Here is a 23573-nt window from a genome sequence, read left to right as displayed (position 1 = left end):
CAAAACAAGCAAAACAAGCTTGAACTATACAAGAGAACTCTAAAGGTACTCCCTGCCCAATGTCGTGTGGCAATATTCGATTCTAGAACGGGGCTGTCGACCCTTTCGGTCCGGGGTCCCCAGATTGTGTTGGAAAGCCAGCCACGAGACCTCAGCTTCGCCTCACCCGTGCATTCTCGTCGGTGCACAGGCGTCGCCAACATGTCCAAGGGGTCACCGGTTTGTAGGTCCTATTGTTCCTTTTCTTTCCTGTTATGTTTGGTTTTGTATTGTTTGGCAACGTTTGTCGCCTTTGAAGAGACACATCGTCCTCCAGATTTATTTGGCTTTCGTAACCAGGCGCCTTTCAGCTTGTTTACTCTATCCTCTACTCTGCAGCTAAATTCATCGTGCTCAGAGAACGGCGTGTCCCCTCTTGGTGCGGTATTTGCACTCTGTCTCGATTCTTCCATTTCTGCCGGCTCATCCTCCGCATATTCTCTGCCCGCTGTCATAGATTGCCCTCTATTTATTTGCGGCATCTGCTCCGCAATGTATTTTGAGCATTTGCAATGTGTGGGGAACACGATGGAACGCCAAACAGACCTCTCGGCAGTGCGGGCGATACTCGGAGACTCATCATGACTCTGTCGATTGTATCTTTCCACGGTCGATGCACTGTGAATGAGACGCTGAAGCTGCAATAAGTATGAGCACTTAGCAGGTTTGAATAATCAAATAAATAATATGACAAGAATAACTCTATAACTCACAAATAACATGAATCCTTTTTATGAAATTATATGGTAGAGTTTCACATTCAAGTTCACCGATCTAGCTTTGTTGTTCGTATATTTAATTGATATTTAGAAAGAGTTGTTGAATAAAGTATAATTGAAGAAAAAAGAAAATAGCAGAAAATAAAGAACAAACTTAAAGACGCTACCACAAAGATGCTTCAATCTGTATTGTATCACGCATAAACTTACTGGATGCGATACGCAATGACCTCATAGGGCAGACCGGTCATGGCTCCATGCCGCGTTCCTACCGATTCCTCGACTTTCAGATGTTGAAGTCGTCCATATACGCTCGCAATTGCAGATTCACAGTAGTGGCATGGAAGGCATACAATGAATGGTAAATAAATAGATCAATAAATACAAAACTCGACTCCATGTAAATGGTAGCTGGCGATCGGAGCGCAACATGGCGCCTTATCGTGGCCAAAAGCAAGAGAAGAAAATCAAAATTCAAACGCAAAGACGTCTCTATCCAGACCGAAACAGGGGGTCCGTCCCAATTCAAAAACGCCAATAACACACCAACCAGAGGAAAAAAAAACACAAAAAAAACAAAAACAAATGTAAACACCACCAATGATAGATACCCTCTGTCCAAACAAAACACAAAGCAATTATCCAAAGGGCAACGCCAAAAAGAGTAGTACAGGAACCGGCTCTATGGCCCCCGGTCCCTTTTGTACGTCGTGATACTGTCCACCGCCCACAAGCTTCAGCTTGATCCCGTGGTCGTGCGTTGTCTTGTCGAAGAGGGAAAGGAGAGCCGAAAACGATGCGCTCGATGGTCTTGCCTTGACGTTGATTTTGTCGCTTTTGTAGGGGGTCCAGAAACGTCCGTCCGTGCGCATTCCCTGTCTGATTGGGGCGTTGGGGCTTTTGATTGCGCCGCGCACAGCCGTAAGCCGCAATCGTCCATGGCGGCAAGTCGCCAATCGCAAACCGCCAAGTCCACGTCGGCCACCCAAAATCGTCATCGATCTGAGTCTGTGTCCCAAACCGGCAATTCGTCGAATCGATTTGCGTCTTCTCCGTATCGTATCGTTTTCCTCGTGTCGCCCATCTGCCGACCACCAGGCCTCGCGCCCCCAACACACCAAGCTTGCTTCGCATTGGAACCGAACTCGTCATGGACACATGGCAAAAGAGACGGGAAGGGAAATAAGGCCTCAGAAGATGATGCCGTAGCGGTTCAGCTTGTTACGCATGACCTGGGAGTAGATGTCGGGGTTCTGGTCGCCGGCGACGGCGGTTTCGTTGTTCCGGAAGATGAACAAAAAGATGATGTTGAGCTGCGGCTCTGTTAGTGGCTGCAAAGGAGCGACACGACATGACGGCAGGGCAGCCTTTTGGGACGCAGACTCACCATGGACGAGACGATGAAGATTTCACAAAACGTCCGCAGCACCTGTCGCCAGTACCGCTGGAGGAAGAAATTGCCGCCGGGGCCGCTGAGCTTGGCGTTGAAGGCACTGCGGCGGCGCAGGACGCTGAGGCAGTTGAGCTCCTGCAGCGGGTCCAGGACAATCGCCTTGAAGAGCAGGATGGAGACGAGCGCCGTGATGCCGACGTGCAGGATGGGGAAGTAGGGTGGCGGGACGATGCCGAGGGCGTCGGGCAAGAAAAAGCCCTTTTGGATCCAGTAGATGCGGTCACCAATGTGGCCGAGCGCGCAGGCGACCTGCGAGCCCGACGTGACGGGGCGGTGGAGTTGGCAGTACATTTTCGGGAGACGACGATGTGACGATGCTTGCAACAAGTCGGACGAACGTTGGAGACCCGGGAAGCGCAGTTGTCGCGGAGGAGGGAGGTGACGCGCGCCAGCTAAAGGCGAGAGGGAGGACAACAAGGTAGCCGGAGAGGACGAAAAAGAAAGCGAAAAAAGAAACGTCGTGCGACCAAACAATGCACTGGGTTCTCGGATCGGAAGCGCGACGAAGTGCTGAAGAATTGGCCAAGGAAGAAACGCAAGAAGCACGTATTCGAGGTGGGGGCGCTGCAAGTAGACGAACACTGCGAGGTAGAAGGAAAAAGAAAAAAAAACGAATGTCGTGTCGAGTCCGTGACAATGTGGCGCTTTTTGGCAGCGACAACGGGGGATGCGCGATTCAAGATTAAGGTTGTCGAGAGAAACCAAGGAACAAATGCTAGGAAAAGGGATGCTGGGGGTAGTCGAGACAGTGTAGAATAAAAAGGAGGACGAGTAATTCAAGTTGAAAAAAAAAAAAAAAAGTCGAGGCCTAGTATTTCGTACAAAGTACAGGATACAAAGGAAAACCGGGCGTGGGCGACGCACGATGGCGAATTACCAAGTATGGCATACACGAACCCGGCAATGGAACAATGTGAACGAAAGTGAACAATGTGAAACGGACTTGACCGTGGCCAAGGCAGAGCGCTGACAGCAACGCTCGGAGATCCAGCGAGCAATGGCCAGCGAGGCGGCAAAACACCCTGAAAAAGGGGCGATGGGGTAGGGATCGGCAGAGTCTGAGTGGAGGCGTGGAGGAGTGGAGGATGTGGATGTTGGCCGTCTTGGGATTTGGCTTCGCGAGTTGGAGAATGATGAAACGGGATGGAGGGCGTACGCAAAGACGCAGAGTACGGACAAGGAGAAAGAAAGGGAAAAGAGAAGAGGATGGTTTCAAGAAACAACGTCGAGTAAGGGCGTCGCGATGGACTATGGACTCGTACGTCTTGCGGCGTTCCTTCCTTCCACGCAATGCAACCACCTCGACATCCGGTGCGACTTCCTGTTTTGTGCGCCAAGCTGGACACTTTTTGGCTGCTGACAATGCTCAGGCTGTTGTGGGAAGGCGCCGCGGACAACAGGGTAGTCATATGCGGGCAGGAGCGACGGAGCAGGGCAAAACAAAAGGCCAAATGCGTACAAAGTACGGAGGCATACGAATTACGAATTACACTGTACTACGATGTAGAGTTTGCCACTAATGATGCACACGGAGAACGGAAACGGAGCACGTCGCGAAATTAGAATCAGAAGCAAGAGCAGGGGCGTAATTACCAGGCGACGTTGAGGCTCCAAGTGCCCTACCCCCCTTGTATTGCTGCTGACAGGGTGCCTCGACAAAGTCTGTCAGCGCGCTTCTGGCTGGTTTGCTAACGTGTGCGCTAATCTCAGCGACAGAGAGCAAAGTCGATAAACGCGACGCCTCTGCATGGGACGGAGTGCCATTCGTCTGCCTCCATGCGATGTGCGTACACCTGCTCTGCATTCTTGAGACGCGTTCAGTGCGGGGATGAGTAATGCTATTGCAGTGCTCATAATGCGCTACGTCAGGCACAACACAGGACGATCGCGCTCCAAAATAAAGGGTTTCACTTTTCTGAATGCCAATCCGCCGCACACAGCCACGCCACACCCATGTTTGCGTATCCTCCTGTTCCTGGTACATGTAATGTACTGTCTCCGCTGCCCGCTCGTTTTGCATCTCCACCGTCCTCGAACGTTGTGGGGTGGCCGAATCCGGTAACCCTCACTGGACGACTGGAGCCTCAGTGTAAAATCTCCATGCGAAGCGGTGTCAATACGAAATGCGCCTGCGCCGAGAACAAGCCAAAATCGCACGATGAATACGAGAGAGAGAGGACGGTGCCACGGTGCCCCGGCGAGGAAAAGCGTGCGGAGGCGCGAGTGCCTTAACCTGCAAACAGACATGCTGAGAGGAATGCAGGAAATGTCGCCCGTTTGCAGCGTTCGCGTTTACACGTGATTCTGCCATCGCCGAGGGACAAGAAGTGAGGAGAAAGACGGTGAGCCAAAGCGGAAGTGACATAGTCACGTGAACACAAGGCAGACGCGGTGCGCACAGGAGGTAACAAGATGAAGATGTGTGCATGCCACAGAATGTACAAAGTGAAGCTACGGAATCCCGGAAAATACGACGACGCACGACGGCGTCGTACTCCGAGCAGTTTCTGATATTGCCATTGCCGATCCAAGAACGGAGTGCTCCGTGGAAGACCCGCAAGATGCTCCTTTTTGCGGTTGCGGTTGCATTGGCCCCATTCACCAACATTTCACAGGAACTATTCTGTAGACCGTAGCAGCGTAGCTAGCAAAAAGAGCCCTCTAACACCAAGGCTGGATAACAGGTCTAAGTACGAATGTACCGTCGTCCATCAATTCACCAGTAAAGCTCGTCACCTGGACCGTCACGTGACAAGCAAACCACAAGCCAAAGCAAACGGGCGTTGCGCATCGCTCCTTCCTCAACATCGCTCCTTCCCAAAGTAAACAAATACAACGTGCTGTGCAAACGGAACAGGCAGCCACCAGCAGCTCTCGGGGCGTATGTGAACATGACTGTACAAAGTAAAAAAATTTCCCGAATCCAAAGATTTTTCTGACTCTTCCCTCTTTTCTTTCTTTTCTTCCTTTTCCCCGAAACACAAGCAAACCATATCCCCTTCCCATCCCAAACAATATTGCTTCTTTTGCTGCCACACAAGCATCTTTCACTTCAATCAACCTCTGCCCATGGCCTACAACGTCGACATCCATTGACGGCTGGACTTCTCTTTACAACTCCTTTCTCTCCAGGTTGTGGCAGATCGACCCACGATCTGACTGCAACCTGAGCGACAGGTAAGATATGTCTCGCAATCGACGACCGCCCTGATGCTTTGGCGGACACTCTCGGCCCTCGTATCATGTCTTTCGGAGACGGACTATTAACTTTCTCTCCCAGGTCCTCCATCAACCACAGTTCCCAGCAAGCTTCACTCCCTCAGTACTACACAGAATTCCCCCCTCTTGTTTCTCCCTTTTTGTTGACGCCCTCGAGTGCGCTCTGCCCAAGCTGGATCCTGGACACCATGCTGAAGTCTCGGACCCCAGTCGCCCAGATGGATTCGTGGCAGTTCGAGTACAGTTCGGCAGATATCCAGGATACGTCGGACTGGACAGTGAGCCAGTTTCCCGGCGATGATTCTTGGTCCTCCTTTTATGCACACGAACCTGCGAGCGCAGACAAGAGCAACGGACACACCGCTTTCCCGCTCATGCCGGACGTGCCCAAGACCAACTTGGCTACCACTGCTACCACTGCTACCACTGCTACCAGTCTTCAGAGTTCCTGCAACGTTGCTCAGTACATCAATAGCCTCCCGCCGCACAAGCGCGCCAAGGCAAAAGCCATGCAGGAGACGACCGACTCCTTCAAGGCCGACTCGCACGAGATGCTCTCCCAAGACAGCGAGAAGCTTGCCTCAGACAATTTGCCCGAGGATATTCAGGAGGAGCCAGAGACCGCCATGATGAAGACCCCCGACCTCGCCGCCCCTGCCTCAGAAGCCCCCAAGCCCACCTTTGTGAGCCCCAAGCGGTGGATCATCACGAACGAGGAAACCATCCGTCTCAGCAACGGCAAGACCATTTCCAGCACGCATCTTAGTCTTGTTGACTACGACGACCCTCGCGTGGAACTGTGCCGTCCGGACGAGAGCAAAGTCGTGTACGTCTCAAGCCCGTTCGACAATGCCTCTCTGCCCCCTGCGCGCAAGGATTGGTTTGTGCCGTCGCCTGCCCTAATCGCCGATGCCAGCCCCCAGGTTATGGACCTTGCCCTTCCCGAGGCGGACAATCCAGGCGCGACAGCCCCCATGGACATGAACGGCAGCGCCAACTCAAGTGGTAGCGGCGATGCTGCGGCGCCTGCCTCTGGTGGCAGCCCTGACGATACCAACGTGCCCCAAACCCCGGAGCAGGGAGGGCTCTCCTCGCCCACATTTGACAAGAATGAACCCGGCATCTCATCGCCCAAGTGGGACAATCAGGGCTCCTGGACCGGACAGCCCGAAAAGTCCTGGGAATGGAACGACAGTGTTACCGCCATGCCCGAAAAGGCTGACTTGGAGCAGCCCGAGCACCGTATCGTTGCCTCGGACGAGGCCTAGTACGCCTCAGCCGTTGACAGCAGCAACGACAAAGCGAAGGTCGACGATTCGGCCCAGAACGAATTTGCCTCTGTTGACACGTCACCCGCAACAGTTGCCCCGACGCCTCTTTCTCCGACACCTGACGTGACAGCGGCCGCCGGCAAGACATCGACCCCTGCGCCTACCGACGACGCCGCGCAGAAGCACGCTCAGGAGGACACTCAAAATGCTGCGCAGCACACCGGCACTTCCACAAACGACACTGGACTCGTGACGAAGTCGAATACGATGACTCACCAATCCCTGGCCGCCATCGAGGTTGACAACCCGACCCTCATGGACACTCCCATCATTGATACTGGTGGTCCTGGCACACCACTGATGCCAGCAATGATCCCAGAGTTGGTCAAAGTCCTGCCGACACCGGCACCTGCAAAGTCGGCGAGTAGCTCGTCGTCTGTGGAGACGGCCGTCGAGAGCCTGCATACCTCTGTGGGCAGTGGCGAGTCGGCTCTGGCTCCGCCCGAGGAAGCCCAGGCGTCCAATGCCTACTTCGTCAGTCGCTGGGCCGAATCTCTGGCCAGGTATGGGCCGACCGACTGGCATGGGTACTATTTTACCGTCGAAGACCCCGCTGCTGTCACCACACCCCGGGCCATTACGGCAATGAAACGCGGAAGCGCAAAGAAGGACGGCGCCAACCACTTCGCGCCCAGCTTGCTCGAAGAGCGCGCCCACTCCCATGTTCCCGCCGGCGACGACCACACCGAGCTGAGTGCCGACCGCTACCGCCTTCCGACCCTTCGCGCCTTTGGCAAGCGTGCCGTGCCGGGCTTCGTCGACGGCAAGCTGCGCCTGGGCGCATTCCGCTTCCAGCACGACGACTCCGGCCCCGCCGAGCCGACGGGCCCCTTGCAGAACCTGCGGATGACGATCCTGTGCAACTTTGCCCGGCAGTGCCGCGAGGCCTTGCACACGGCCACGGCCGAAGGGCCTCTGACCATCAACAAGAAGGACAAAGGCGGCGACGTCATTGTTCTGCCCCTGGCGCCCGTCGACCCCGACACGCTCCGCGTCTGCCGCCGCTGCGGGCGGGCCCAGGAGTTTGTCATGCGCTCCCAGCACGGTCGTCTGTTCCTGGAGACGGTGCTCCGGCCGCTGTCGGAGGCCTACACCTACGCCGACATGGTGGCCCACGTCAACACCTGCGTCATTGAGCGCATCTACTCCGAGGGCGGCATGGGCCCGTCGTCCAAGGCGCCCGCCGGCACGCTCTGGCAGGACATCAAGGCGATGCCCATCTACCGCGACTACCAGGGCGCGCTGATCCTGGCGGCGCACAAGCGCCGCGTGATGCGCGAGCTGCCGATTGACACGGACACCTACGGTTTTCTGTTTGGGCGCAAGGACCGGCAGTAGAAGCGGGGGCGAGCTGCGGTTGCAGTGACGCAGTTGGCCATGCGGGTTTGAGAGGACCAGCCGACAAGGCACGGCAGCGCGTGTGTCACCGCTGGCCATTGTGATTTTTGTTTTGTTTTGTTTTTCATCGCGTCTGCGCGGCCCAATACGACCTGACCTGCTCAAGTGGGCAGAGAACAAGGAAACTGCAAAGGTACGAAACATGTTGACGACTGTTGGATCCAAGACAAGAAAAAACATAGCCCTCTGCAGGCGGCTGCAAGGCTGCGAGCAGTGATATACAAGAGGCTAGATACCATGTGCATTGGCTGTGGGCCTGAATTTGCGTTCTGAATTGAACATTTACCTCTACCGTAAGCTGCATGGCGCTTGTGACAGAATGTCACCGTAGAAAACACGTAAAACGAACAAGAGCCGACGTACTTTTCCATCGTCTTTTGCTACAAGTCACGGTCTCCATGGCCGGCTGTTGTGATGGGAGCGCCACGTTTTGTTGTGCGTGCCCTCGCCTCCATTGTGTCGTCTCCTAAGCTGTTTCCGGCGGCCAGACTCTTGTGCGCGACGGGCAGCCGTTGTCAATGGATTGTTCTACGATTGTCATTGTGCTTCTGCCGGCTTCCATTGGCGATCCCAGGGCCCATGCCCAGGCCCAGGCCCGAGGCCATGCGACCCGATCGTGCACTCTTGGCATGTTGATCGATGGGCCATGGCACCCATTCTTTCTTTTTCTCTTTTTTTGTATTTTTTTTTCCCTTTCCTCTCCCCCACCCCTTGGCCCACGTGGAGGACCCGACGATTGCTGGGCTGCGTGGATGTTGGGAGGGAGGGTGCATGGCCATGCCGGCCCTGCGTCTTGCTATTGTCGTTGCGCGAACAATGGTAAGAAGCGTGGACCGGCTACCACGAGGAGGGGATGGGAGAAGGTGACGGGAAAGACGGCCAAAAGAAGAAAAGAATAAAGAATAAAGAATAAAGAATAAAAAATAAAAGGAAAACAGAGACACATACAGAATACAGACACAGACACAGAAACACAGAGAGGCTTTTCTAAAACCACAAACCACCGACTCGCCAGAGTGGATTGGAAAAGGGAGAGCGTTCGTTTGGTGTGGCGTCCATCCCTGAACAAAGGTACCGGGAAATTCCAAAAAAAGGTCGAGACCAACCCAACAAGCCAACAACGAGAACTGCATGTCGGCACGCCACTGGGCGATCGTGCGCAGGTCCTGCACCACCACCGGGCTGGGGAGACGCGGAGTCCTGCGAGGTGAGTGCATGGGCGTGTTGCAGACGCAGCTTGCAAGTCTCGCGCTCAGCCATTTGGATGTTGGAACGAGTGACGGAACTGGGCCTGCGCAACGCGTTTCTCTGGCTTTCTTTGTCTCTGTGTTCTTTGTTTTCATCCGTCGACTGTCGACTGTCGGCTCCGAGTGCTCCATTTGCTCCGCATGGAACCAACACGGGACCGACATGGAACGACACAGCACGATACAGTACATACAGTACGACTCTGCACGACTCTGCACGACTATTGGACCACAGTCGATCGTTGTTGGCCATCGTACCAGGGATGGAGTTTTGCAGAGCACCTGCATTGTACTTTTTATGTTGTATTTTGTGCTTCGACGTTGGCTACGACCTCGTTGCCGACAGGACCAATCGTCGACGCCCCGTCCATGTCAGAAGATCCTTGGTCTCCCTTGATCGAAGTGCCCGACGACCAGTAGATTGGCAGGTTTTGCGTCGATCAGGGATTGTGCACCGTCAACGTACGGTCGTGTTGTTGTGTTGTCGTGTTGTTGGCGGTGGTGCTGTTGACGTGGATGCACTTATAACGCATTGCTAGGCAAAACGGCAAAACTGACACAGCCAACGGGCACACTAGGGGACAAGCTACCAGACAACTACCAGAGGACTAGCAGACTACCAGACGACTAGCCAAACGACTAACCAGATAAGCAAGAGACGTTGATGAAAAGCCGGTCAGGGCTGGGCCGTTGCTGCGAAGCAAAAAACTTTCCGGTGATGGTAGGCCCGTGGCGCAGCAGTGTGAGCGTTTAGGTCGAGGGCCGGTCGAGGGCCTGTCGCGTTTCGGTTTAGTGTACAGAGGTCATGCGTGAATCATTGGTCGCCGTAGGTATCCCTTGGGGGGACAGGGAGAAAGGGGAGAGGAGACAGGGAGGGGATGTCCCGTTAGGGAAACGGCTGAAAGTAGGGCATATTGTGCGAGCTTCGTACGAATTAACACCTGCCGACAAACTATTTTCCACTTTTCAACGTTAAGTTAAGCTTTCTTTGACATGGTTTTGACGTCAGGTCGAAAACAAGCTCTTTGCTGATCTTGGCCGGGATGGTCGTCTGTTACGGCAGTGCTGTGCTCTCGGAGCCGAGTCAACGATTAAAAAGTAGGGCACATCAACGACAACAAGCCGGTTTTCATTGTCCATAGACCGGCAGTCCTGCTGTCGTCCGTCCAGCTGCCGTCCGCCTAGCTGTCGTCTGCCCTGTCTTTGTGCCATATTGGCTGTGATGTTGGTCGGCTATGGTCGTTGTACTGCCTCTGTTGGCCGTTCATGGTTCATCGGATACTGCATCTGCTGGGCCGTGTCCTGCTGCGAGTTTCGGTAGACATTGCTTTGCTGTGTCGTCTCGCGGCGGCTTGGGCAATCAACTGTTGGCTCGCATTGGAGGCATGCGATTGGCCGGAGAACGACGGTATGGCATCACCATGAAAAGAGTAAACGACGACGAGAACACGACACAGCGGCAAGCACGAAGCTAAAAATAAGACATGGAGGGGGATGGAGATGATGGAGATGATGGGGATGATGGGGATGATGGGGCACAGCTCGTACAAGACGGTGAAGAGAGTGGTCGCCGAGGATTGCGGGCACCAAGAGCCGGCGCCAACGGGTAGGCAAATCGAATTGGGTCGGAGGCACTAGCAGTGGCAGCCGATGGGGTTTGGCGTCGATCGTTGGCAAGTCGTCTTGGTCTTTTTTGCGATCCGAGGGAGGACGAACAAAGGCAGAGGGCAAAGGGCAAAGGGCAGAGGGCGGAGGCTTGAGACAAAAAGGGCAATTTACGACCGACGAGAGTCAAGGCATCGACAGACGACGACTAATGCGCCGACTTTGCCGAGCAACCAGGGCCAAGAAGACATGCGGGAGTGACGGCAAGGATGGCGTCCTGATCGACGCTGGCTCGCGTACTGCTGTGAAGGCTGAGCTGTTGGAGCTAAGGCTTGACTCGAGGTGAGGAGAGGTGAGGCAGGTGAGCTACAGGCGAGGGACGAGGCGGGCGACAGAAACTGAGAGGCATGAAAAGAAAAAAGCCGAGACGGCAATCCAAGACATGGCTGTCACAAAATATGTCACCCACAGAAACGACAAAAAAGAAAGCAGCAGAGCCACACGTTGGGTTGCAGTGACAGTGACAGCAGCAGTTGTGGCCGCGGTGAGACCGACGAATGCAAGAGTGGGCAGATGTCACAGAGGACAATATTCAACATATTAACTTGTTCAACATATTAACTTGTTCAACATGCTCAACATATTCACTTATTCAACATACAGACACAACTGGCTCGCAGCAACTTGACAACATCAAAAGAATGAAATGACTTTGGCAATGCTGTACGCACATTGCAATGAAATGCATTGGACAGCCCATCACACATCCCACCTGAAGTGACACTGACTTTTCCTTGCCAATTTGCTCGCCGCCGTCAACCCCCGCGCACATCACTTCCCTTTTGTGTATTTGTCTGTTGGTGGCTTGCCCAACCACCAATGACGTCCAGCCAATACATTTGGGCGTGCCAGGCTGCTGTAGCTGTCTCTTATCCGACGTTCTTGGTGCCGGCCATTCTTGTGGTCCATCTTGATTGTTGCTTGTTTTTTTTTTTTTTTTTTTTTTTTTTTTTTTGTTACGAACAATTTACACAGCCGAGACCCAACTATGTCAGATTGCATCGTCCACCGGTCCACCGTTCCATGGCCATGTCTCTGCCATGCTTGGGCCTGGCCATCTCTGCAAGCAGCCGTTTCTGGTTGTCGGGTACGGATCCAACAGGACGAGCACCAAGTCCTTGTGGCACATTCTGCAATTCTGCCCTGTACATATTGCCATGCTTTCCAAGCGTCACCACGCGTCACCACGCGTCACCATGCATTGATGCATTGCTATGCAGTGCAACCCATCGCGTACGCCGTGTTCATAAATAGAGTTGCTGATACGACGTACGACGTACATCTTTTAGTAGTTGTGCTTGCACATTCTCTTTTCTCAAGCACGTAAGAGTACGTGCGCTGCGATGGCGCCAGTTAGACCAGTCAAAGTCATACAGTCAACAGCTACAGTATTGTTTGTCGACGTAGAATAAAGAAAGACAGCGCCTATCGCTTGTCTGCCGTCTGTCTCGTTCGCTTGCCGTCCCGTTGGCACTAGCATCTTGAACGAGCACAGACACCGCGCTTGACCTCGTCTGTCCAACTTGTCTATGCCAACATCGAGAAGCCGGTGGCGATGCTCGAGGCATGCCTGTCTGTGGCTGTTGCTCTGTTGCTCTGTTGCTCTGTTGCCTGTTTTGTGCCGTCGCCCGTATCCAGTCACAAACGGTCCCCAACAGCACCGGCATACAGTGCATAACGGGAAGAGCATATTCTCTTGGCCAGTCGGCCAGTCTTTTCTCCTTGCTGTCGTGTCTATTTGATCGGGTCCTGCTCATCATACCTCGCATATGCCATATTCTTGACATCCAAACGTTTGACCGATATCGATCTATTCGTCAACATTTGACACTGTTCATCACAACTTCATCACAACTTCATCACAACTTCATCACACCGTTCCTCATCCCATTCATCACAGCGTTCAACGAACCGACTGCATCCATGACCACCACACGTGTCGGCCGGTGGGAACGACCAGCATTTCTCATCGACTGTACATGAGGCGCACCCAGCGAACACAACATGGACGACCTCACGATGGGTGGTGGTCCACCGCCCGGCCGCACCCGCCGCACGCGCCGCAACCGCGTTCGGTTCTCGTGCAGCCACTGCCGCGACAAGAAGCTCAAGTGCAACCGGGTGCTGCCGTGCGACCAGTGTGTGAAGCGGAGCCTGGGGTCGATGTGTCAGTACATGCTGTACACGGCGTACGGCGAGAGTGTAGGCGAGAGTGCAGGCGAGAGTGCAGGCGGCCATGTCCATGCCGATGCCCATGCCCGGCGGCCATCACTGAAACGAAACCACGCCATGACGGAAAGCCCATACGAGATGCAAGAATACGAGTACGAGGCCATGTCGACAGGAGGAACGAGCCGTCGCGGATCGGTCGACGAGCAGCAGCAGCAGCCACTGTTCCCGGCACCATTGTATCCGCCAGCAGGCACTTTATTTCCGCATCACCAACATCCACATCAACAAGACCACCGTCGACACCAGCCGATTCCTCGCTCCCATCCACATCCACATCCACATCCACATCCACAGCCACATCCACAGCCACAGCCACAACCGCCGACCTGGCCCTTTTTACCACTTCCACCGCCGCTTCTCCACGACACCAAAAGCCAATCTGTGCCCGAGCGGCTCAAGTACCTCGAACGGCTCGTCCTGTTCCTGGCAGCACGGAACCGAGACCAACAGAGTCCTGCCTCGCTGGGGCCCGCCCCGGCCGTCGACAGCAGCGACGGCTCCGAGTACGGCGACGACGCCAAGAGCACGGCCGAGAGCGTCGAGAGCGTCGAGAGCATCGACAGTACAAGTGCAAGTGCGGCCAGTGCAGGTGTTGCCAGCGTGGCAGGCCCCGGCGGCGCAATCAACGTGGCCGAGTTCCGGTACGCCGACCCGTCCAACTGGGACGGCGTGCTGGACGACATTGTCGGGCTGACGCGGGACCTGGTGCTGGCGGACGACACGACGCTGCTGCAGCAGCACCTCCCCGGCGGATGGGACTTTGGCCCGGGGTCGTCTGGGCAAATTGCCATCACCAACAGCAGCAACGACAACCACCACCACAACAACCACAACAACAACACGCTCGCCTTGTTTGCCGGCTACAGCGGCCTGCCGCCCGGGCCCACCGACATGCTGCGGTTCCTGCCGCCGCGGCCGGTCGTCGACGTGCTGGTGGACCGCTTCTTTGCGAGTCTCTGCCGGGTGGAGGGCTTCGGCGGCGTCCACGCGCTGCGGCTCCTCTTCCACGCCGCCGCGTTCCGGCGCCAGTACGACGTCTTTTGGAGCGACCCGCAGCGGGCGTCCCCGTCGTACCTGGCGCTCCTGTTTCTGGTCCTGGCGCACGCCGCCCTGGCCTTTGTGGGCGGCGACAGCGACAGCGCGTCTGTTCCGGCCAGCACCTCGTCGTCCCCCGCGCGCGCCGTCCTCGGCAGCGACCCGCTGGCCGTGGTGGACGCCTGCCGCCACCGCGCCGCGCAGTGCCTGATTCTCGGCGACTATGCGCGACCCGGGCGGCACAAGATTGAGGCCCTCGTGCTGTACTATGGCGTCGAGTACCAGTGGCAGCGGCGGCGCGTGCAGGGCTCGGCGTCCGCTGCAGGGGGTTCCGGTGCCGGCAGCGCCGGCAGCGCCGGCAGCGACGCCGCCGCGCTCGCCTCGACGGCCATGGTGCTCGCGCTGGCCGTGCGGCTGGCCATGCACATGGGCTACCACCGCGACCCGCGCCACGCCGGCGGCCGCCTGCGTCCCTTTGAGGGTGAGATGCGCCGCCGCGTCTGGCTCGTGCTCGTCAACCTCGACCGCACCGCGAGCGCGGAGCTCCGGCTGCCGAGCAATGTGACTGTGCGCCACGGGTGGAGCTCGTCGTCGGCCCGGACCACCGCCACCGACAGCGACACGGCCCTGCCGCGCAACCTGCACGACAGCGACCTCTACGAGGACATGCCGGCGCTGCCCCCGGCACGGCCACCCACCGAACGAACCGGCGTGCTGTACGCCACGGCGCGTGCCGCGGTCTTGGCCGTCGTGGCCGACGTTCTCCAGCTGCGGCCGGTGCGGGCCTCCACCTCGACGTCGACCTTGACCCCCGGCCCCACGGTCGACTCCAAAGAGCGTGTCTCCGCCGACCCGGCCGGCGCCAACTTGGACCCCCTGCCGACACCGCCCACGTCGGCCAACACGCCCGCGCCCTCCGCCTCCACCACCACCAGCGCCACCAACAGCGGCTCGGCCTACGACGCCCGCGTCATGCAGCTCGACCGCCGCCTCGCGGCCGCCTACCGCGCCCTGCCCGCGTGCTTGCGACTGCGAGGCGAGCCAGAGACTGCGACTGCCACAGCAGGCGGCGCCTCTGCCGACCGCGACCGTGATCCGTTCGACCCCCGCGACCCCCCCGACCTGTGCGTCGAGCGCGTGCTGCTCGAGATCCTGTACCAGCACGCGCGCCTGGTGCTCCACCGCCGGTTCCAGGGCACAGAGCGGGCGTCGCCGCGGTATGCCTATGCGCGGTGGGCGTGCATCGACGCGGCCGTGCGGCTGCTGCGGCACCAGTACGACGCGTATGTGGCGGTGCAGGACAACGGGTCGGGGGCGGGCCACCGCCTCGCGGCACACCGCTCGCTGTTGCTGTCGGACAGCGCCGTGACGCACGCCTTTTTGCTCGCCGACACGGTGCTGTGCCTCGAGGCGGCGTACGCCACGCGGCGGCCCGCGGGCGTGCCAGCCGGTGGGCCGTCTGATGGGTCGTCCGGTGGGCCATTGGAATCGTCGGCATCGACGACAGGTCCAGACAGTGGCGCGGCGTCGTCCGTGTCGCTGCCGCAGCTGCTGGGCCTGCTGCGCACCTCGCGCAGCATCTGGGCCGCCCTGCAAGGCACGTCGAGCGAGGCAGCACGAGCGTACCATGTGCTGACAAGGGTGCTGGCGGACGCGGACGACGACGACGACGACGACGACTATGATTCCAATGATGACGGTGATGTCGATGACGACGAGGCGGCCATCAACACGGCGACGACAGCCCTGCCAGGCCACGCGAGCATGTCCACCATGGCCACATGGCCGGCGTCGTCGACGCCGGCCCGCACTTGGCAGGACGCGGCGCCCGCAGTGGCCGCACCGCCGCCAACCACCGAGGCCGCCGCAGCGGACAGCAGTGGCACCAGTGGCAGCACCACGCCGCGCTATGGAGGGGGCAGCGCGGTTCAGCGGCAGGACGAAGGGCAAGGGCAACTTGAACAACAGCAGCAGCAGCAGCAGCAACAGGGCATTGGTTTCCCGCAGCTGACATCGCCCACGCAGTCGTGGTCGGGACAGATGAGCCAGAGAGGACAGGCAGGACAGGCAGGACAGGCACAAGCAGGTCAATCCGGCCAGTCCGGTCAATCAAGTGGACTCTTGCCTGTCTTTGTCGACATGGCTATGCCCAGCCCCATCAACTACGGCCTGTCCATGCAGTCGAGCCTGTCGGGTGTGTCTGGAGTGTCTGGAGTGTCTGGAGTGTCTGGAGTGTCTGGAGTGTCTGGAGTGTCTGGACTCTCTGAACTGTCTGGACTGTCTGGGCTCTCTGGACTGTCTGGGCTCCCTGGCCTCTCTGGCCTCTCTGGCCTGCCTAGCCTCTCTGGATTGACTGGCCTCCCTGGCCTCCCTGGCCTTCTGCCGACCATGCCTCTCCACTTCCCGACCACGAGCGCGGGCATTACCAGCAGTCTGCTCACGCCGCTGGACGACGGCAAAAGCACGCAGGCCCTTGCCGATGCTGCTGCTGCGTTTCCGGGCGACTGGAACACCTTGTGGCCCCGACCAGACGGCCAGTAATGCGACACGCGATCAAGACGATCCACGAACAACAACGATCAACACGATCAATATGGGGAAGGCGATGGAGATAATTCATGACAATAACATATAAAAGGGGTGGATGCCTGGCGGAACAAGTCCAACTAGCTCTGTACAGAGAAGTTTATATTCTTTTAATGTATTGCTGCATATCCATGAATGTCCGTCTTCATGGCCTATCTTGCCCCCTGCCAGTGTCTGGCCTTGGTGCGTCTGGGCGATGACTCGAACAGTTGGTTGCGCACGGACGTGTTCCCGTCCATGGCCAAACTGTGCAAATGTACGAAATGCTTTGTCAGAAAAGAACAAATGAACGACATTGTCCTGCCAGGGACCACGGTGGTTGGGGTACGATGAATGTAATACCTGAATAGGTCAAAAGACCACATCAACAAAGACTGAGCCAGGACGACAAAGTACGACAGGCACGTACGACGAGCATGGATCGCAGTGGAAGGCCCCTCTCCGTGAGCTGCTGGTCATGAACTGTCAGTAGACTGAGATGGTTTTGTTGCTCCCGTAAAGACTCCCGACGTCGTCGATGGCGATGACCTTTCGACGTCCGCCGTAGTGAGAATACGACATGAGCTCACAAAGACGCTTCTGTACGGAGTACTTTGAGACGTTGTAGGCGCCCCAGCAGGACCGAATCGACGCGCCCAAGCGATCCGTGCGCGTCCGTCTTGACCGGTGCTCGTCCAATATGGTCTAGCCACGCCCTTGGCGGCCCGCCCTGTTCGGCTGAGCAGACCCCAGAACCAGAGCCAGAACCAGAGCCAGAACCAGAATCAGAATCAGAATCAGAATCCCTAGAATGGCACCCTCCCCAGACGGCGATCCGGCCTGGCCACCAGTTCGTGAGAGACTCCTCCACCCTGTCTCCCTGTCCATGCGCTCGGACCTCTGAAAAAGTAAGAAGACCTTGAACCAAGGCTGAGCCAGGCCACTTTTCTTAAATTTGTCTGAATGCGCCATGCGACGTATGCGAACTCGGCATGAATGAGAGGTTGGCGGCTGAAGAACAGCAGAGGAGCAGAGAGTGACTGTGGACCGCCATGGCATGTGACTGACGGTTGACAATTACCCTTTGTTCTTGGGCAAGTTTCGCGAGCCTCTCTGTGTGGCGTTCAACACATTCATTACGCGACTCGCTTCTCCTCGCTCTCCGCGCCGTCCCGTTTCGGCGCTGCCCACATTCGTTAATGTCTCCGTTCTGTTGTCCGGTGCATTGACATTGTCAGTTTGCTGTCCTTGGCTTCCTTCCAACCTTTTTTTCTTTTTTTTTTTTCTTTTTTTTTCTTTTTTTATCAAGCCCGTGCGTACACGTCGAAGCTTTCTTTTCTCGCCCGTCTGCCCCCTCACTTTCTTCATCGTATTTGCTGACTCTCTTCCCCGCCCGCCGCCTTCAAGCTGGCTTGGCATTGGCACTGTCTTCGTCTTCGGCAGACAAGCTCAAAGCTAGTGATCAATGAGTGTCAGACCCGAAAGGAGGTCAAAGCAAACAAAAAAAAAAAAAAAAAAGAACAGAAAAAAAAAGACAGAAAAAAAAAGACAAATGCAAGTCGCGGCCGGCTCACAGCGTCACGACCCTACCCCAGCCGCGTTGATTACCAACTGCAACATGGACATTGTATGTCGTACATGTGCGGCGTATTTCGTGCCGATTCCGGGTTGCGATGGATGCAAGGACAGCGAGCAGAAAAGGAATGGCTTTGAAAATAGTCAAAAGGCGACGAAGAAAAGGGGTCTGACCCATGCTCCTTGCCATGCCGGCAACCAAGAACGTCTCCTCGTCTCCTCGTCTCCTCGTCTCCTCGTCTCCTCGTCTTGTTGTCTTGTTGTCTGGCTGAACCTCGCGGCTGTCCACATCCATAAAAGGAGTTGTGCATAGATGGTTCAAAAGATGACGATGTGACTTTAACAACAGGACTTTTTCTTTCTTTTCCTTTCTTTTCCTTGTCTTATTTCTCGACTTCTCTTCTTCTCTTTTGTCTTCCCTTCCTTTTCTTTGGCCTCCCCTGTTTTACTAGTCCCGTCATCGTCAATCATCGTCATTCATCGTCATTCATCGTCATTCATCGTCTTCATCGTCTTCATCGTCTTCATCGTCTTCATCGTCTTCATCGTCTTCATCGTCTTCATCGTCTTCATCGTCTTCATCGTCTTCATCGTCTTCATCGTCTTCATCGTCTTCATCGTCTTCATCGTCATTCACCGTCACCTTTCTGACAAGTCACACTGTCAGAGTGATCGACATCCAAAAAGCAACACCAACGTGAGTATGTCGCATTGCCCAAAGGCGACGATGAACGCGATCGGCACTGCTAGGCATGGATCATTAACTCTCGCAGACGCTCAGACGCCCGCACACTCCTCAAAAATGGCCCTTCTTCACCGCTGGGCCGACATCCTCGCGGCCGAAGTCCAAGGCGGCGGCCCCCCCGGCGACCCGTCCGTGGGCCCGCCCGGCCCGGCCGTGTACCCGACGTCGCCGCTGCAGCAGTTTGGCTTCGCCATCATCCTCTTCTTCCCGCTGCTGGCCGCTCTGGTCGTCGGCCTGCGCGTCTTCAGCCGCGCCAAGACGAAGCAGTTTGGCGCCGACGACGCGCTCATCGTCGTGGCCATGGTCTTTTCCGTCGCCGAGACGGCCACCATGTACATGTGCATGAAGACCAACTTCATCGGCATCCACGTCTGGGACGTGCCGCCCGCGTACGACATGGAGACGGCCGCCGTCTGGAACTTTGCCGTGCAGGTGCTCTACAACCCCATCCTGGCCCTCGTCAAGACGTCCATGCTGCTCTTCCTGCTCAAGCTCGGCAGCCAGAAGCCCGGCGTGCGCTGGTGCATCCACGCCCTCAACGCCCTCAACCTCATGCTCATGGTCGCCATCTTTGTCGTCGTCATCTTCGAGTGCATCCCCGTCGCCTACAGCTGGGACAAGACCATCCCCGGCGGCCACTGCATCAACCAGCCCAACTTCCTCATCGCCACCTCCGCCCTCACCATCTTCACCGACGTCCTGTGCCTGGCCCTGCCCTTTTGGGTCTTTCTCGGCCTCAAGATGCACCTGCGCGTCAAGATTGCCCTGCTGTTTGTCTTTGTCCTCGGTGGCATGTACGTATCCCACTTGGCTGTGTCGCTACTGCATCTGTACATTTTATTAACGTTTGTTTTCCCTCTTGTACAGCGTCACCATCATCGGCGTCGTGCGCCTCGTCTACTTCTACAAAGGCTTCTTCCTTCCGCCCGGCCCCGATCCCTTCTACTCGCTGGCCTTTTGCACGTCGGCCATCGAGATCAACATGGCCATCATCTGCGCCTCCGCCCCGGCCCTGCGCGGCCTGTTTCGCTCCTGGTTCCCGCGCTTCTTCTCGACCAGGGACAAGGGCTACAACTACGACGACCGCAACAGCGACGGCACGCCCCGGCGCGGCACGAACAACAACCCCTACGCGTACGGCGCCGGCGCCGGCGGCAGCGCGGCCACAAACGGCAGCGGCCGGCGCAAGGAGCAAGGCTCCGTCGACGACGACAACTACAACAGCAGCAACCGCCGCTCGATCCCGCTGGCCAAGGACGGCGGGGGTGCGTTTGCGCTGCGCGACCTAAAGGCCGGCTCCAAGACGCACACCACCCTCAACAGCTCGCCCACCGCCAGCGAAGAGGAGATCATGACCTACAACGGCATCGTGCGCACGACGGACGTCCTCGTCCACTACGACCACGACCACGAGAGCCAGCGCCAGCGCAGCGCGCACGGCGAGCGGCGGCCGGACCTGGAGCGCGGCTTTGGGCCCCAGCGGCGTGTCAACCAGATTCCGTAGGGCGGCCCACGGAAGCCTTTCCTGGTAGTCGTACCAAGAAGACTAGTCCGTACCAAGATTCAAAAGCAGCGTCGGTGTGCGTGTATGCGTGTATGCGTGTATGCATGTATTTAATCTTTCGTCTTGTCTGTAGGATGTGTTCAGTCCAAAAAGATCCAAGTTGATGTCAGTTCATTCCAGGTCGTGGCAGCCACTGCGATTCTGTTCAGGATACGCGAAGCAAGCCTGCGTTTTATGTGCCTAGCTATGAATATTCATGATGATTCCTCTGACATTCGTAGCAGCCGTGAATCGTCTCGACAGCTAGGGAGACCATGCCACAGCAGGAAAACAGTGCAGGACGAGGAAAATAGCTGGTAAGATGACGACCAGACACGAGTCCAAAGCAGACCACTGGCATGCATAGTTCACGCTGGCCTTTTACGATGACAGGACGTCGCTGTAATGGACTTTTCCGGGGCACTGGAATACGCGGTGGCCGTACGCCATGTCCGAACGGGTGGTTGCGCGTCCGAATCCTAGGAGCAACCACTGCCGCTTGTCATCGGTGAGGGAGTGCAAGGATGAAGAACATGGTCAATTGTTTGAACATGCAAAGGTGAGTTGCAATTACAATTTTTTGTTTATTTGGCGAGACTTGACTTTATGTTTGTCTTGTGAACAAAGGATGTTTGCATCCCCCAGTCTGACCGTCTCTTGAGCCCTCGACGGCCCGTCGTAACACTCTCTATATCATTCTTTCTTTCTTTCCTTGCCTTTCCTTTCCTGCCTTTCTTGTGTTTTTAATCTGAATAAATACCAGTCTTGGATGCAGTTCCCAAGTCTACTGTGTCTACTGTACCAATTTGAGAAGAGATATCACAATATCCTGTATGTCTAAACAGGATCATTATCAACCATTACGACCATATAACCATATATAGACCATTACACGACCACTTCATCCAACGATATGCAATTCGGCTCTTATGACGACCACAAGACAAACACGAGTTTACGCTTGTCAAGAAAAGAAAAAGAAAAAGAGACACTAAAAACAAAAAATAAAATTACGTTGATAAGAAATCGTCGCCAAAAAGGCCAGCATGGTCGGTCCCATGGTGAACAAGGCATGCAGTAGGCAAAGTAGTGCACTCCATACGATTGTTGGCCCCCAGCTGCCACCCTCCTTGCATATTTAAAGCACCTTTTCGTCTCCTCTGGTCTCTGCACTTCTTCGTACTCTTGTCTTTTCCGTTTTCTATTTTACTTCTCTACCAAGTGCCGTTCCACTCTCGTTCCCAGTACACACTCCCAACAGATTGATTAGATATATTGGATATCACAGATATCATCACCACACATTACCGCAACACCTAGCACACCGAATACGTCCACATTATGCTTTCCCTCCTCCTATCTTGGTGGTGGCCGCCCACAACCCAGAATCCAAAAGGACCGGACAGACACGCCACGGGTCACCTCTACCTACCGGACACGCTCGCGTCGTGGCCGTGGCCACGCAGTGTCAATCCGCACTACGAAACCGTGGCTGCCGAGTCGCTGCAGTGGCTCCATTCGTACAACTTCTTCCCGGCCAAGGCCCAGTTGGCGTTTGACCGGTGCAATTATGGTGAGAAGGCCCATTACATGCTCATCTACTGGCACTGTTGTGAATCTAACATGCAGAGGATTACTGGCTTCCATGGCGTATCCAAAACTCAGCAGAGGTATGTCCGTAGTGAGAGGACGAGACGATGCAGACCCATTGCAAACTTAACATGCAAACTGACATCCCTTCCCATTCCGTCAGAGCACATCCGTATCGGCTGTGACTTGATGAATGTCTTTTTTGTCATCGAGGACGGCACCGACGACGAATCCCCCGCAGAGACAACCAAGCGTGTCCGTCTGGTGACGGAGGCCCTCCGGAACCCGACGGTCGCCCGGCCGGAGGGTGAATGGGGCGGTGTCGAGATCGCCCGCGCGTTCTGGCACCGGGCGACCTCGACGCCGGGCGTGCGGCCGGCGACGGCGGCGCGTTTCCTGCGCCACTTTGAGGGCTATCTGCAGGCGGTCGCCACGGAGGCGGCCGACCGGGCCAAAGAGCGTCTGCGCGGTCCACCCGTGTACACGCTCGACAGTTTCCTGCACGTGCGCCGGCGCACTGTCGGCGCCCTGCCGTCCTTTGTCCTGCTGGAGCTGGGCCTCCCCGCGCACGTGGACGACGAGTCCATCACGGCGGCCGCCGACCACCCCCTCGTCCGCGAGCTGGCCAGCGTGGCCACCGACATGATTTTGATTGGCAATGTACGTCCTCATCATACAGGTAAAGGTAAAAGCTAAATCGTCCCGCTAATGACCGAGGACCTCGTCTCGTACGACCGCGAACGTGCCTCGGGCGCCGTCCACAACATTGTCACCGTCGTCCTCAAAAACCCGCCCGACAAGGACGTCCCCCATGCGCCCCCGCGCATCGAGACGGTCCAGGACAGCGTCGACTGGGTGGCGGCCTACCACCAGACGCTCCTGGCGCGATTCCTGGGCCTGTACGAGGCCGTCACCGTCCTCGCAGGGGCGCCCCAGGCCCTCCCCGGGATGGTGGCCACCCCCCTCCTCCTCTACGCGGACGGCCTGGGCAACTGGGTGCGCGCCAACGACCAGTGGAGCTTCGAGAGCGTGCGGTACTTTGGGGCCAACGGGGGCGCGGTGCAGGCAACGCGGCGGGTGGAACTGGTGCCGATGGGGGTGTGACGACGATTCAGCTGTGGTGTTGGTGGTGTGTGGTGTGCAGTGGCGTGTGATGACCATCCTGACCAGATTGCCGTCTTGAGGCATATTTGTTGACGTCTGCCGTACACTGTCGA

At 56.6% G+C, this 23573-nt stretch overlaps 5 protein-coding genes across 5 annotated transcripts; 4 read left to right on the top strand and 1 right to left on the bottom strand.

Moving 5' to 3' along the window:
* Nucleotides 1-1948: 1948 nt before the first annotated feature.
* On the bottom strand, nt 1949-2502 carry SPBR_04480 (uncharacterized protein; the record flags this gene model as incomplete). Its single annotated transcript, XM_040762763.1, has 2 exons — nt 1949-2071; nt 2146-2502. The coding sequence occupies 2 exons, from the start codon at nt 2500-2502 to the stop codon at nt 1949-1951; spliced, it is 480 nt and encodes a 159-aa protein (XP_040621410.1).
* Nucleotides 2503-5618: 3116 nt separating this feature from the next.
* SPBR_04106 (uncharacterized protein) lies at nt 5619-8099 on the top strand (the record flags this gene model as incomplete). Its single annotated transcript, XM_040762389.1, has 2 exons — nt 5619-6697; nt 6719-8099. The coding sequence occupies 2 exons, from the start codon at nt 5619-5621 to the stop codon at nt 8097-8099; spliced, it is 2460 nt and encodes an 819-aa protein (XP_040621409.1).
* A 4976-nt stretch (nt 8100-13075) lies between these two features.
* SPBR_04051 (uncharacterized protein) lies at nt 13076-16879 on the top strand (the record flags this gene model as incomplete). Its single annotated transcript, XM_040762335.1, has 1 exon — nt 13076-16879. The coding sequence occupies one exon, from the start codon at nt 13076-13078 to the stop codon at nt 16877-16879; it is 3804 nt and encodes a 1267-aa protein (XP_040621408.1).
* Nucleotides 16880-19280: 2401 nt separating this feature from the next.
* On the top strand, nt 19281-20727 carry SPBR_04239 (uncharacterized protein; the record flags this gene model as incomplete). Its single annotated transcript, XM_040762522.1, has 2 exons — nt 19281-20017; nt 20091-20727. 2 exons carry the CDS (start codon nt 19281-19283, stop codon nt 20725-20727), a joined length of 1374 nt encoding a protein of 457 aa, XP_040621407.1.
* A 1380-nt stretch (nt 20728-22107) lies between these two features.
* On the top strand, nt 22108-23460 carry SPBR_04258 (uncharacterized protein; the record flags this gene model as incomplete). Its single annotated transcript, XM_040762541.1, has 3 exons — nt 22108-22339; nt 22520-23016; nt 23074-23460. 3 exons carry the CDS (start codon nt 22108-22110, stop codon nt 23458-23460), a joined length of 1116 nt encoding a protein of 371 aa, XP_040621406.1.
* Nucleotides 23461-23573: the final 113 nt, after the last annotated feature.

The sequence above is a fragment of the Sporothrix brasiliensis genome (assembly GCF_000820605.1).
Source record: "Sporothrix brasiliensis 5110 chromosome Unknown Cont16, whole genome shotgun sequence".
Taxonomy (NCBI): Eukaryota; Fungi; Ascomycota; class Sordariomycetes; order Ophiostomatales; family Ophiostomataceae; genus Sporothrix; species Sporothrix brasiliensis.
The sequence above is the reverse complement of the archived record's forward strand: the minus strand, read 5'-3'. Positions and strand labels throughout refer to the sequence as shown.